This window comes from Sinocyclocheilus anshuiensis, unplaced genomic scaffold (assembly GCF_001515605.1).
Source record: "Sinocyclocheilus anshuiensis isolate Anshui unplaced genomic scaffold, SAMN03320099.WGS_v1.1 scaffold292, whole genome shotgun sequence".
Classification (NCBI taxonomy): Eukaryota; Metazoa; Chordata; class Actinopteri; order Cypriniformes; family Cyprinidae; genus Sinocyclocheilus; species Sinocyclocheilus anshuiensis.
In genome coordinates this window covers 1,116,203-1,131,525 of record NW_015555757.1, presented here as the reverse complement: position 1 = coordinate 1,131,525, position 15,323 = coordinate 1,116,203, and the positions used below count along the sequence as shown (strand labels likewise).

General features: G+C 37.3%; 2 protein-coding genes and 1 pseudogene across 2 annotated transcripts; 1 reads left to right on the top strand and 2 right to left on the bottom strand.

Annotated features, from left to right (window-relative positions):
• Positions 1-236: 236 nt before the first annotated feature.
• Positions 237-5,059, bottom strand: LOC107673861 (non-structural maintenance of chromosomes element 4 homolog A-like). The gene is made up of 10 exons (XM_016467670.1): positions 4,793-5,059; positions 3,976-4,215; positions 3,808-3,888; positions 3,523-3,653; positions 3,190-3,332; positions 3,035-3,045; positions 2,816-2,868; positions 2,693-2,741; positions 2,523-2,608; positions 237-1,733 (listed from the first exon to the last, which is right to left on the bottom strand). Exons 1-9 carry the CDS (start codon positions 4,881-4,883, stop codon positions 2,526-2,528), a joined length of 882 nt encoding a protein of 293 aa, XP_016323156.1. The 5' UTR covers positions 4,884-5,059; the 3' UTR covers positions 237-1,733; positions 2,523-2,525.
• A 657-nt stretch (positions 5,060-5,716) lies between these two features.
• On the top strand, positions 5,717-10,774 carry LOC107673895 (Hermansky-Pudlak syndrome 6 protein homolog). The gene is made up of 2 exons (XM_016467702.1): positions 5,717-8,611; positions 9,880-10,774. Exon 1 carries the CDS (start codon positions 6,054-6,056, stop codon positions 8,547-8,549), a length of 2,496 nt encoding a protein of 831 aa, XP_016323188.1. The 5' UTR covers positions 5,717-6,053; the 3' UTR covers positions 8,550-8,611; positions 9,880-10,774.
• Positions 10,775-12,049: 1,275 nt separating this feature from the next.
• Positions 12,050-15,323, bottom strand: part of LOC107673860 (prominin-1-A-like) — a 15,759-nt pseudogene continuing 12,485 nt past the window's right edge.

The following is a 15,323-nucleotide window of genomic DNA, read 5'->3' as shown; positions in this document are numbered from 1 at the left end:
GCATATCTTACTCATTTGTATTCACTAAAAATGGACACCAGGAAAAGATACTGCAGTTCCCTTAAAATTAAATAATAAAAGTGTTTAATAAAGACAAACTTAAAAATACCTCATGAAAGATGAAAAAATTAAGAACATTTGAGGATATCGACAATAAATTTGGTAAATGGCAATTAAAAGCTATATAAATAATTTTGCTTTTATACGGTGCCATTTTATTAAGTGAGACAGGATTTCAGCCAATTTGAAATACAAAGATTTAGAACTTCAAGCAGTAAGCCATTTATGAACATTAAATAAAGCATATAAAGGCATAAAACAGCACCTACACCTAAACAAAGCACATCAACAAGCAGATAGTAAGCCTAAAGACTTTTTAACAGGATTGAAAAATCATAAATGAAAAAAAAACAAAACAAAAAAAACTGCTGTAAGAAATCAATACTACACTAAAATCACAACTTCAGCCACTGACCTGAATGCAGATTTATACCACCACACTGTCCAAAAAGTCCCTGCAGCTTAAAGAAGTGTCTTGTGAACATGAGTGTTACTCAGACAGCAGGCAGATCCCTCCAAAAGGCTTCAGATGTCAGTGGGATCAAACTACAGGGCAGTTAATCCAAGCTTGGACCAATCTGTGCGCATATGGAGGGCCGCACCACTGCACACATGGACAGCTCTCTATTGCCTCCCTGCATAAGCATTTTACACAGACTTTATATGAACATGTAACAGACAACAAAGCGCAAGAAAATACAAATATTGCCATATGGCAATATTTATATACTTGACTAGAGGCAGCAGTCAAGAGTATGTATTCATTAAGAATTTTTAAAGAGTACTTTTAAATCACATTCACACATATTCAACTTTATTAAAAATAAATAATTATTTCACCTCTACGTGATTGTGTTCAACTGTAATCTGAACATAATTACTGACAAGGAAGTCAGGATATGGCAAATATTGAGGTTCATCTTACTACATACTTTTGTGACCCGATTAATGATTACTATTAAGAAATTGAAACAAAACCCTAAAAACACAACACTATGCACATATTTAATTAATCTGCATTAAGTTTCTTATCTACACACAATCAAAGTTAGGCTTAATAGCTTAGATAGTAAAATTATATTCAAGGAAATTACCTTACCTTGTTAAATTAAGTATAAGCGGACACTCTAGTATGAGGGCTGTGCAAATGGAGATTTGACTTGCAAATAGAATATCTTTACATAATGGTTTACAAAGCAAACCTGTTTTATGAAATATTGATCCCATGTGAACAGAGAGACATTTTCAAGCATCCAGACACCGTCTATATGCACACAATTGACCAGCTTCTCTGAATATTTCAAATTCAGAGGAAAAAGAACAGAGATGTACATTTACAGACAGTGGAGAGTTATGAACCTTGCCTGTTTCCATCAAACTAAAATATTTCTTTAGTTTTACTTGGAATCCAACACTCAATATAATGTTGAGTGCAAGTTCACTTTACATTTATTGTATTAGACACAATTATTACATTTTATACAGAATTCAAAGGCATAACTCTTAAAATTGTGATCCCAAATATTAAAAATATAAAAGGAAGAAAACAGTATTTTTTATTTTACAAATATTTTGCCGGCTGCCGCTAACTATCCTCCAACTTAGCTTTACTGCGACAAAACCTCTGGAGCAGGGATCAAAGCTCCCTTAATATCAAAGGCATCGATGATTTCCTGCAAGACACAGATCATAGATACAAATTATTTAACGTAAAGAACAGCCTGTTCCAAGCTAAATAAATATTTGAACATGGAAAAGTTGTAAAAAAAAATGTGTCTCAAATAGTTGTTAAAGGGGTCATATGATGCTGCTAAAAAGAACATTATTTTGTGTATTTGGTGTAATGAAATGTGTTTATGCGGTTTAAGGTTCAAAAAACACATTATTTTCCACATACTGTACATTATTGTTTCTCCTCTATGCCCCGCCTTTCTGAAACGCGTCGATTTTTACAAAGCTCATCGTTCTGAAAAAGCGAGGTGTGCTGTGATTGGCCAGCTATCCAGTGCATTGTGATTGGCCGAATTCCTCAAGCGTGTGACGGAAATGTTACGTCCCTTCCCATATTGTGATGCAATACATGTGCCACATGTGACGACCCCGGGCTGGACTCCGCTTCATCCACGGTGAAAGCTGATCCGACGCTCCACAGCGTGAAGTTGTAGTATTTCCTCAGCAACCAGCACGGATCAGCTCCAGGCATGACAAAGCGATATCGTCCTCTTTTGGAAGACCAAACAAAGTAGTTTCGCTCTCTTATGCACCAAGAGCTTGTAACACTCCAAAGAGAAAGGAAAAATTGAAATCGCATCATATGACCCCTTTAAAGATACAAGCCTCTGGTAATCCCGAGAAGAAAACTATTTCTATCTCAATTATAATCCAGAAAACACTTCTTTCCGACCCCAAACATCTGCTTTAATATTGCAAATATACACCAAATGCAGTCATAAAGTGCTCACCCTCTAGCTTTCCTGGTTGATGGAGACGACACATTGATGTCGGACAGCAGCTCCACCAGGCTCTACCTCTCCTTCCTCTACTGGAGCTATAATACACCCATAATACATATTATCTCGAAGTACATTCAAACAAACACAACCAAAATGGTGACCTGTGGATTTGATCTTACCTATACAAGGAAGCCCATCCTTATCCAAGTTCATTTTCACCAGACCATCCTGAGGGTTATATTTCATTCATTATTGTGAGACTTATGTTTAATCTCCAAAGCTGTTGTTGCCTCTTAACTTACCCTTATGAGAAAAGACGTGTGGAAGATGTTCTCCACAGTCCGGGAGGTCCGTGCTAAAAAAAAAAAAAAAGAATAATTTAGCTTTGAACTGATTCCATTACATCAATAGTTTCATCAATAGTTTCATTTACTACAGAAGTGGGCCACAAAGACATCAGTACAATATATCAGTACAAGGGGCAAGAATGGAATCACAAAACTAGCCTAATAATAACATACTCTTTAGAAAACTTCATGAAAATCGTTGCAATTACCTGCAAAATAATTACAAATATAATGTGAATTTCCAATATATAAGCCTTACACACTTACAATTACCTTATCACCTTCAGTTTAATTTTACTTAAACTGACCCTTACTACAGACATACTCACATGTAGTGGAATGAGGGGGCTGTTTTGAAGCAGTACTCAGATCTCTTTGCAAGCCTCTGCCAGGCGCTTTGTGGTAAATATCCCTCCAAGTTCCCATCCTGACCACTTTCATCTTCCAAACGATTCAGACCCATGAAGGACAACTAGAATGATCAATATGAGAAATCAATCAAGGAGAATCTAAGCATGCTTTTCTCCTCTGACACTAAATACAAGATCTGGGCTGCGTTTCTCAAAAGTATCATGAGCTGGTGGCAATGGTTCTACAATCTACTTAGGCTTACAATGCTTTTGGAAAACACAGCCCTGGCATTTCCTCTCACAGTAACTTACCAAATGTTCTGCAAATGCAGACGGGTCAAACGCAGAGCCTTCAGCATGTAGCTGGCTGGCCTTTTCCTTCCCTAGATCAGTGGCTAGTACCAGGAGTTGAGCATCCAGCGCTGCTTCACGAGCCTGCCTCACTGAAAACAAACCAGCAGGAGACAATCATGAAGACATAATACATAGAAAATGAAAAGTATGTGTGGAGAGCTCTGCCAGACCATGCATCCTACTAATTGACTGAATTGCATTAGTATTGTAGGTATCAGAATATGTAGCGTAGAAAATTAATACCATTGGCAAAAAGTTTGTTGGCCTCTTCTAAAACATCAGTGAGTTTATTGTTAGCTGGGTTCAGCATGTCCTCACGATTTTCTGTGAACAAAAAAAAGCATACTCAACAATATACTTACACTTTATAACTGCATCATTGAAGCCAACTTTAACAGTATTAATACTCACGCTGGACTTGATTGATCAGATCCCTGTACTTGCTCCTGATCTCTCTCCTGCGTGTTGGATCATCATCTTCCTCACTAATACCTGAGGGTCCAGCACCAATATCATCTTCATCACCCATATCACAAGCTCTCTCTGACCTGTTCCGCCCACCCAATCCATTGGATGTTCCCGCTGACTCCTCTTGACTCCCTCTAGACCTTCTCTTCGAATCAGACATCTTCAATGTTTCTGCTTGATTATCTATTCTGAGAAAGAAATCAGGAAGGGGGCCAACACTTTTTCACACCACTGTATGTCTGAATAATAGTATTACAGAAACGTAAATTCCTAGACCTGTAAAGTCAGATTATATTGTAACAAACATTAAACAGACCTAGAAATGACAGTAGCACACTGGGAAGTGTTTTAAAAAGGTAAGTAGGTTTCACCCAAGTATTTGAGGATAACATAATAAAATATAATATAATAAAGTACAATATGCAGCATAATTTATTAAAGCATCGAATAGCACCGTATCTTAATATAGTATGCTTCCTGCTAATCACATTGTCAGTAAACAGTATTTTACTGGTACACAGACAGATTTTAGAAAGACTTTTCTAAAAAAAATAATAATAATAAATAAATAAAAGTTTGTTTACAAAACAATTGCATCGTGTGTGCAAGCAATTCATGAAAATAGACAGACAGTGATCATATTTGCGATCCACTGCTGCTGACCTAAAAATGCGATCAGACATCGGAATATAAAGACAGAATAATTAATAAACACTGAGGTTCAAAAACTAGCCAATTAGAATGTATTATGAAAACTTACAAACTTTAAAAACTGCAGGGTTCATGTCTGTCATTTGTATCAACGGTGAAACCTTTGCGAGAGTAGAAGGAAGTGTTTTTACTGGCGTCATGTCATTTCTGACGCATTCTATGACGAAGCTTGTGGCTATAGTACATTGAGCTAGTATCGGATTATGTTTTATATTATTTTATTTATTAGTTCTTCCCCGGTTTGTATTTTTATACTATGTATACGATATTGTTTAAGCACTAACAATTGCTATTACAACTTTTGTCCGATTTGTCACTCACGTAATCTCACATCCTTGTGGTAGTTGTAGTCCTTATTAAGCAACTTGTTAGCAATTTACCTTAAAACACACACACACACACACACACACAGTATATGTTGTTGAACAAACCTGAAGACCAGAGACCTTAATTTGCCAATACATCGAAAACCACTCTAAAATTCCAGAGGACATTTCTAAAGGAATCTATGGCGAATTAGCCTCCCTTGTTGGCCTACAAATTGACGTCATGACTGAGCCGTTCTTATATTTGTTGGCGTTTACATTTTTACAAAATTAAAAAGTTGTCAGTTCAACACTAAGTTGCGAGTTTGTATTTTTCAAACAACTGTAACTATATTTAGATAATTTAAACACTATTAATAAATAAAAATGCGACTGTTGACGTAAACTGATTATGATTTTACACACACAATAGACACAATAAGGTGGATGAAAGCAGAAACGTACGTAGGAAACATATTAGTAATTATATAATAATTATAAGGAAATATATAGTAGATCCTCATAGAAAGTTGTGTCTGATATGATGTAGGTTAGAGAGCAGTAATGAATTCAACTCCTCCCTTCAACAGAGCAACAACAACAACAAAAAAAGACTAAAAACAACGCATAGGGTGTGTTTCAAAACTTAGTACGCTGCCTACCTAGACAGGATTTCGGGCTGTCACCGCGGCGTGCGTTGTTGCACAATAATGCTGTCCGAGTGCGCGCCTCGCTGGGTATTGAAACACAGTCATTAGATTCCGGAAATGAACAAACTCGTGATGTCAGGAGGAGTGGAAGAGAAACAGACAGCACAGGAGAAATTTACGTTTATTTCGTAGGATTTATGGACTGTAGAGATATGACAGCGTCATATGATGGAGTAAACGCGTGAAATGAGCACTGGACATGTTTCAGGGAGATTGTGGATGATCGCTGGTCCAAACTGAAAGTGTTTTCACGCGCATCGTGTGCTTCCTATTCCAGATCAACGTTTCAGCAAACATGACGCGACTCGCATTGGAACAAGTGACTGATTTCGGCGATTTCACGAAAGGAAAGAATCTAAAAGAGTTTTTCAAGCAGGCATACTCCAACATCTTATCTCAAAACTGCCTGTCCGATGTGCGTCTGAGTCCAGATGGACGTCACATTCATGTCATTGTGCGTCAGCCCAAGAGTGGTCTTATGACACATGACAAATATCAGCGAGCCCATCTCATGCAATTCCAGAAGCACGTTGATTTAGTAATAACTGGAAATGTGCCTATAGTGGATGTCATTTATATCCCTCAAAGCAAACCAGAAGATGGAGCCTCTGTGTTGGGAGTTATTTTTGAGAATGGAAGAGTGGAATTCTGGAAATTCCTAGAGTGCAGATCAGGCTGGCATTTACTCCAGACTGTAGATCTGTGTAAGAGCCCTCGTGCTAAAGTAATTTCGGTGTGCATGTGTCAGAATTTCATTATATGGTGTGAGGAGCGACCACCATCTGAGAACTCCAATAGTGTGAGCAGCAACCTCAGGTTCTGCATCTGCAAAAAGACTATAGAAGTTAATGAGGGGGGTGTCCGTTTGGGAAACGTGAAAATTGCATTGCACAATAATCCTCGATACACAACCATCAGTTCTGGGGATTTGGTCTATCTGCTCCCAGATATGAGGGAAAACCGTGTTTCTTGCAAGGTGTTTCTTGCATGGTCTCCTGAACATGACAGCTTTAAAGTGCATAGTGCCTGTAGTTGCACACTTATGAAAAGCTCAAGCAAGGAATCTGACTTCAAGAGACTTGTTACAGACTGCATTGGCCTTCTATTCACCATAAATCCTGATATCTGTGGATTCTCTCCAACTGGATGTGGAGACCTCCTTCTCCTTCTCAGCACTGGTTGGGTATGCATTATGAAGAGAAACGGCGGTCTTCACAACATATACAAACTTCCTGATAACTGCCTAAGTGCTAGTGGGTCCCAAAATAGCCTGAATATATATAACGAAATCCTGGCACTAACAATAGGCAGGACCCTCTTCTTAATCGACACCAAATGTGGTCTGGAATTAGAAAGAATAAGTCTGAAAACAGAAGGTCTTCTCTTCGTAAACACTTTGGATAGTCACTCTCCACAAATGCTGTCAGAAACAGGGCTGTTTGTGGTCACACAAAACCCGAAGCCTTCTCCAACGCTTTCAGAAGACTCGAGTGTACTCTTGGTTGAGGCTGTCTTTGAAGAGGCATGTAAATACTATCAGCAAAGAAGTCTAAGTAGCACGCAGCTCACGGTGGAGAAGCTAAAAAAAGGTGGAATGTTTCAAGCGCCCATATCGCTGGCTGCCATCCTCAGGGATTACCTCAGCAACCAGAAGACCAAAACTGGCGAGAAACATTCCACAGGTCAAGAAAGGCTCATGAGCTCACTCGAATCGGAACTCAGGAGTCTTGTTTTGCTGGAAGACATCAAAACATCAGTGGTGAAGGCTTCGGAGAAAGATCTAGAGAACTATTGTGAAAGCTTGGTGCAGCAGGAGATCTGCCGGCTGCTGAGTGGTGAGCTAGAGAGGGAGAATCTTCAGTACCTGAACGGCATCTTCCATCTCTTTCCCACTTACTCCTGGCACGCCATGCAAGCGGTTCTGCATCTGAGGTGCAACGGTGAGGGTTTGTTGTCATCTAAAGCTCCTGCTGAGTTATGGAAAATCATCCTCAGCCCTGTGCAACCCACAGCGAACTTTGCTCACTGCAACAGTCAGCAGAAACACACTGCGGTGCCTGTGTTTGAGCTCTTGTGCCACTCCATCTTCAAATTCCAGCCCAGCTGGCTCCCCAGGATTCTCGAACTGGCACAACAACAATCCGGCGGGTCCTCCAAGTCTTCGTGGGGTTACGGCATGAAAGAGAGCTCTGAGAGCTTGCCGCTCTATAAACGGGCCTTGACGGTGCTCCCTTGCAGTGGGACCTACCAACACCTGAAAGTGGAGCTGCTTTTGTGCAGCGAGCGGCCTAAAGCAATAATGCAAGCGTTGCGGATTCTCATCAAGCAAGGCCAGTGGGAACAGGTTGCACAAGTAGCTGAGAGGTTCTGCCGGCAGAGCCCTCTTCTGAACAAAGAGATTTTCAGTGCTCTGCTGTGCGAAGTGTCCCAACATAGAGACCTGGACCCTTATTTAGACCTGCTGTGGACTCTTTGTCCGGAGGACATGACTGTGACGAGCATACTTAATATTGTATTGAAAGACCTGCCTGATTCGACACAGAACTCGGGACCTTTCGAGGCTCATGGCAGCCAGGTCACCATCGGGCTTTTGAAACCGCTGCTCAGAAAAGTTCTCCAAAGGGAGACCAAACCGAGCCAAAGGTACGCAGATATCCTTCAGTCACCCACAGTTCCTCCGCTCACTCCTCCACGCCAGCCAAAGGGACTTTTCAGAGATGCTGAGCAGAAGGAAACCAAGCAGAGGACTTCCTCTGGATCTCAAGCGACATGTCAAGCCAGACTGGCCTGACTTTCCCACTCGCAAATCATGTCTGACCCTTTACATAGCCTGTTATTAAAAAGCTCTTAGAGGTAGTTCACCACAAAATGAAATTGTGTCATCATTTACTCAGGCTCATGTCGTTCCAAACCTGTATGACGTTCTTTCTTCTGTGGAAACTAACAAATATATTCTGATTAACTATTTTTGTATATACATTGAAAGACGGTGGGGTCCAAAACAAACTTTGGACCCCATTGACTTTCAGTGGATTGACTGTATTTCATGTTCTACACTACAAAGTAAGTCATACAGGTTTGGAATGATATGACGGTGAATAAATGAGGACACAATTTCTTTTTTGGGTCAACTGTCTCTTTAAGAAGTATTATTTACCTTGCATGGGCTGAACAAAATTACAGAGCTTCTTCGGGTCATTAGGGCTGGGCAAAAAAATAGATTTTTCGATTAATCGTTTTTTAAAATGACGTCGATTCGATATCGATTCTCAAAAGCCACGAATCGATCTTTTCCGGTATTTATTTCAGCACACATTTAAAACAAGATCTGATTAAGTGAATCTTATCATTAGTCTTCTCCACTAAATGTAGCAGCTGCAAGTTCTTCACGGCAACCCGTCAAAATAAAAGTTGAGTCTAACGTTAAGAAACTGTCAGAATATATTACTATTTAGTATTATATTTAGTAATATACTATTACTATATTACTGCTAATAAATATTAATAAATCTTTATTTTTAAAGGAATAATCACATCTGTTTTCTTTTTAATTTTAACAGTAAACCTCTGTTGTGCAGCACTTTGTTTGCCAAAAAATAAAAGGCTTTAATTTCCATTTGATTAGGATAAATTAAATTAATGTTTTATGCCTTCATCTGATTACCAGAAAAATTAAGAAAATTTTATAGGACCCTTTTATTGTTTAAAAAACCCTATACAAAAAAAAAAAGAATAGGTTTAAAATACAGGCATGTGGTTCTTAATTTCTTTTTATTAATTCACCATTTGTAAACTGATGTTTACTGTTCATTTTTTTTTTAATATCAATAGCATTTGTATTAAAACTATATTCACTGAATGTAATTAAAAAAACAAAATCGAGAATCGAATCGAGAGCTTGCGAATCGAAATCGAATCGGGACATCTGAATCGATACCCAGCCCTATGGGTCATTACTATTAAAATTGTAAAGTAATAACTTGCAATGCACATATGTTTAACTACTGCTTTAATTATTCCTAATATAGAATGTAATATGTTGTTTTTATGTTTACTTGGTTTGATGCATTTCATCTAACATGGTGTCTTTTAAACAGTATTTTCTTTTTCCTAATCTTCAGATGTGTCCTTTTTACAGCCGTCACACGAAGGCATGCTGTCACCCTGATCCTAATGTAAGGTCAGAGATGACTAAGCATTATCCACATTTCATGCTCTAGATCATTTATTTTATAAACTCTTAGCATAACAATGTCTTGTTTTTCTGTTGACACTACAGTTCATGTCATCGTACGTTGGAGTACTTATTATTTTAAGAAATTCCATGGAAGATGTAAGCTAAAAAAATGATTAGTCATTAATAAAAATGTACAGTAATATAAAATGTAATATGCATGCTGATGCATTGGACAATTTAGATTTGTTCATTTCATGTTAAATGCCTTATGTGTTTTCAGGATTGCTCTTGTATTTAGTGCTATCACAGGGATTTTAACTATGTAAAAAGCAATTAAATATGACTCGTGTATTGCTGCCACTCGTTTTCAAGTCTCTTTCTGAGCTAAAAGTGTCACAGCTGTCATTAGTGATGTATGGTTTTGTGGTCAGGGAGGGGAATTCTGATGTGCTTCCAGTGCAAAGCTTTATAAACTCACTGGGTCTCTGCATTCCTACTGAGCTCAGCAGCAGCATTCACAGCACTGCTTTAAATTCAGTTCAGCTAAATTCTATTATACAGTGACCAGCTTCAAACTCAATTATATTGGGCAGGCTTGTGTTGCCCCGTCATAGCTAATTGTATTTGGAGAGCTGAAACACTTCTATTTTCTCTTTTTGATGCAAGTGTTTACTAGGTATTGGAGTATTCTGCACAGTGTATTTGAAATTTTATTTTTCTGACCTACAGTAATTAACTAAAGGCACAAAAAATTGTTCCTAAATGTGATTTTAAAAACATTTAGTAAAAATGTCTGAAATATCTCTGTGTGTGCTACTGCTAACTGTATGCTACTGTTAGACAAACCCATGCAGCATTCTGTCTGCTGAGGAAAAAGTGAATTGTTTGAACACATTCATTTAAAAAAACAAAAACAATTCCAGTTTGATATTATTAGAGATGATTGCCAGAATGGGTTGACACGCATGTAAATCTTATTTATTTAGATCTTCTTTTTTTTGACGATCTGCTTAATTTTAAGTTTGTTTTTTCTGCTTGCAACATCACAAAAACAAAATGCCTACAGCATACAGTATATATGTGATTAAACAGAATAAAGTTATTTTGTCAAAACCAAAAGATTTTCTGTCTAATGGTGTTGACAATTAAATAGATGGTATATAGTTGTGATGATAGTTGAAGGCCAGTACTTATTTGAATATTTGACGTAACAAAAAAAAAAGTGAGAAAATATGTTATTTGTAAAACATAAGTTAATACCCATGGACATGTTTAATAGATTACTCCATAATAATAACTTATTTTGCAATCAAATAATTCCTTACAATTAACTTTTTTCAGTTCTGTAACCTTTTCCAAGAATCGGGCCTTCGGCCTTGCATAGTTTAATCATTTTTCTCATCCACTTCATACACTACTGTTCAAATGTTTGGGGTTGTTCAAAAAGTTTTGGGGAAGTTAAAAAAAACAGCAGTTATTTGAAATACATATCTTTTATAACATTCTAAATGTATTTATTTTCTGTCATTTTTTTATCAATTTAATTTGCTGAATAAAAGCATTAATTTCTCTAAAAAATTATTAATGACCCCAAACATTTGACTGGTAGTGTACACATAACATGAACATGCATACGGCTTAGATTTACATGATTTCAAGACCAGTTGTGTGGTTTTGCAGGAATGCCTGCCTTTGTAGTGCATGTCTGTTAGTATCTCTGGTATTTACTAATCCGAATGCTAAGAGTTAGCTCTAATATCGAGAAATGGTCTGGTATATTTTTAAATGAACCTTTTTCCTGCTACATGATCTCAGTGTTTTTGAAAACTACCATACAACAATATTTTCCGGATATTTAATGTTTTGCTCAGTGTCAAATAGTGAATAAATCCTGTTGTCTGATTTCTGTTCCCCCCCCCCACCCCCTACCCCCCAAGCAGTACAGATATGTGTGGAATGTGTACTCCACTACTCTAGTACCTCATCCTGATTGGCACACTGTTGTAATGGCAGTGAGGCCTCGGTCACAGGACATAGGGTTTCTAGACGGGTCGTCTGGACAGACTGTGGCAAGCGATTCTTTACAGCAAACAAACAGGTTCAGCATGGTAGTGTAAGCACCTTTTATTTTGATTGTAATTAATACATGACACGAGATAGAAATGTTTAACAGGCCTCAGATTCCACCTATCAGACCGCACCACTTCAAAAATAGGTTAGTTGGCTTATACAGTTACAGTCTTCACAGTATCCATGAGCTAAATTATTTATTAGAACAGTTGTTTTTAAATACAATATATGCCAGCAGTATAACAGCATACCCATATTTCTTATTGAAAAAATGGCATAAATAAATCTCATTGCCTACAGGACCACATAAAGTGCTTGCTAAACTCCCATTATTGCCTTATAATAGAAAACATATTACAGTTGTAACAGTGAAGTTGTGCTTTTCATTTAAATATTAAGTGCTAAAATCATTTGACACAAAGTTCATTTACGATTCAGTCTATGGCCCTAAAAATAAAGAAAAAAGTACTCAGAAGCTACTTTGGCATTCTTTTTCCTACAATCATTGTCTACTTGTCGATTCTTTTGAGATGTGGGTCAGTGTGTGAAAATCAAACTTAACGGTCACTTTTAATTATGTACATATGTAAAAGGTGGTTGTTTTTCCATTTCCAATAATTCAGGTTTGAGGTGGGCCTTTGGGAAAGGATTCATCATGAAGTTATTGTTCCTTTAAAGAGAGAAATCAGAAGGAAACCATTTGAATTGATCCATGACAGTAGGTAAACAGTAGACTTTTCCATGATCCGCTTCTACATTTAGAAAACAAATAAGATCATTTACTCATAAACATCTGAATACGTCATCCTGCGGTAGTACTTGGCCAGTTTAACTGAGAAAATGATGCTGGGGATCAGGAATATCATACACCAGCCCAAACTCAACCAAAAGGCGTTCTGGGGAACAGACGGGATATTATGTTAAGGGTTTATTAGATGGGAACCATGTGCACTTACAAATCTGTAAGCACTGTAAAAAGAAAAAAAAGAGGCAGCTAGAGCTGGTGAAGGATTCTTACCAAAGATTCCACCAAGTGTTTACAGAGGAGCTCCTCTGATCTGTCTACTGCTGCAGCTGCAGGCCCACAACGACCCACCTTCTCTGTGATCTGATTCAGAGTACAACACAATGATATTAATTCATCATCAAGATAGTCAGCATCTTGAATATAAATAAAGACAAACATACCGTTTGATTTGCCCAGTGAACAAATGTCAGAAAGATTTCCAGCTGGCAGTCTATGAATGCCCTGCTTTCCTGCAGAAAAAAGTGTACAGTTATTATAAAATGCACAGTAGATTTTTTTCATCACTGTAATACAGTAAGCATCCTGACAGATGATTTAGCTAAATATAGCATTGATTGTACAACACTCACAGTTTTCACTATTTGTGATATGTTGTAGTTCAGGACGTCCTGAGCAGAGCCAACTTTTCTGAGAACATTCTCCACAGCTGCCTAAAAAATGAATAAAGAGAAGAAATGTTGAAGAAACCATGATCATTTTTTTCAAGATTCTTTGATGAGCAAATAGTTCAAAAGAATAGCATTTATTTGAAATAGAAATTTTGGTAACAATATAAAAGTCTTTACTGTCACTTTTGATCAATATAATGCATCCTTGCTGAACAGTACTGTATTTGCTAGTGAACTTCTAAACAATGACACCATTTCAAATGCTCCCTAATACCACCTGCAATAACAGCAAGTAGCAAAACATCATATTTCATGGGGCCCTTTAATTAAATTCTTTTAAAAACTGATATACTGTAGTTTTGGCAAGTCAGAAAGAAGACTCTGCTGTGTATAGCTATATCGTATGAATACTCACTGGCACATATGATGACTCTAGTGTTTACTTACAGTGATTTGAGACGCTACTGCACTGAGATTCTTAACAGTGGTGTTCAGTTCCAGCTGCAAAGAGGATGTAGGTCATGGTATGCCAAACTGATACAAACTAGTCAAGAACACTTTGTGATTATATTCATTATTTCCTAATGTTAATGTCACATTCAGTTGGAATTTAAATTCTGAGTACTGTCTTTTGTGTTGTGTTAACACACCAGCAAAGGCATAATGTTAGACGTGATCTCAGTCTGGATGTCTCGCAGATCTTTTGCTTCCCCATACAGTTGGTCTTTTATATTTTGGTTACTCTGAAAGACACAAATAACTGTACATCATCCATCTCAGTCATTCACTAGAGCAGGAGGGTGTTAACAAGACAAGTAAACAAGAGTAACTTTTACCTGTTTGCCAGCCAAGATATCCAGACTTTCTGCTACTAAACTCAGATTAGTCCCTGACACATCATTAATCTGAAATAAAAAAATGTATTGCTAATATAGATTTTAAAATATATTTCTATAAATATATTCTCAATAAGTACTTCCTCATATATTTTTTGGCATTTTGTCATAAATATATTTTCAACATTAATATATTTTTATTGTCCATAAAATATTTGAAACAATACATTTTGCATTATTTATATATATATATATATATATATATATATATATATAGTGGTGGCCAAAATGATTAGAACACTAGTATTTTCACCAGCTAAAAAATGGTCAGTTTTTTCTAGGGCTGCCCTCGACTAAAGATTTTTCTGGTCGAATAGTAGTCGTTCATTTTAAGCATTAATTGACTAATCGCACGTTTATTAATAAACCATTTAAATCATGCTAACGAGTCTTTAATTTAAATTGCCTACATAGCCTAATAAGCAAGTTGACTAATCGCACGTTTATTAATAAACCATTTAAATCATGCTAATGAGCCTTTCATTTCCTACATAGCCACAGCACACCAGCAGAAGTAATGATGTTGAATGTGTCAGGGAAAAACAGTAAGATTAAACTGCATTAACATTTTAATAACCTATTGATAAGTGTTTTCGGCTTAAGAGATGAATTCAGCAACAGTGACTCGTCATCTCCACAGTAGTGTATGCACTTTATTACATAATCTGAGAATATTTGTTTTTTCAGATTTTAATTGTTTCATTTGAAAGTAGACATTTCACTCTCTATAGATATATTTTTCATGTCTGTAAGGCAAGTATACACGAAGTTTCGCGCTCATGTTCACAGAGGCCGAGACGGCAGAAAGCATTACTCTTATCTGTATGACCAAAATGACAGAGTATTTTAAGAGCAGGTGACTGCACCGGCGCCTCCATCTGTCCTGCTGTGAGCGCGCTACTGTTCAGCTTTCACACTCCGCACAGACACTTGAATAGTGCACATTTTTCTAGGTTAACATTAGATTGAGCTGCCATGTAAAGTTGCTACTACTTACATATTTCAG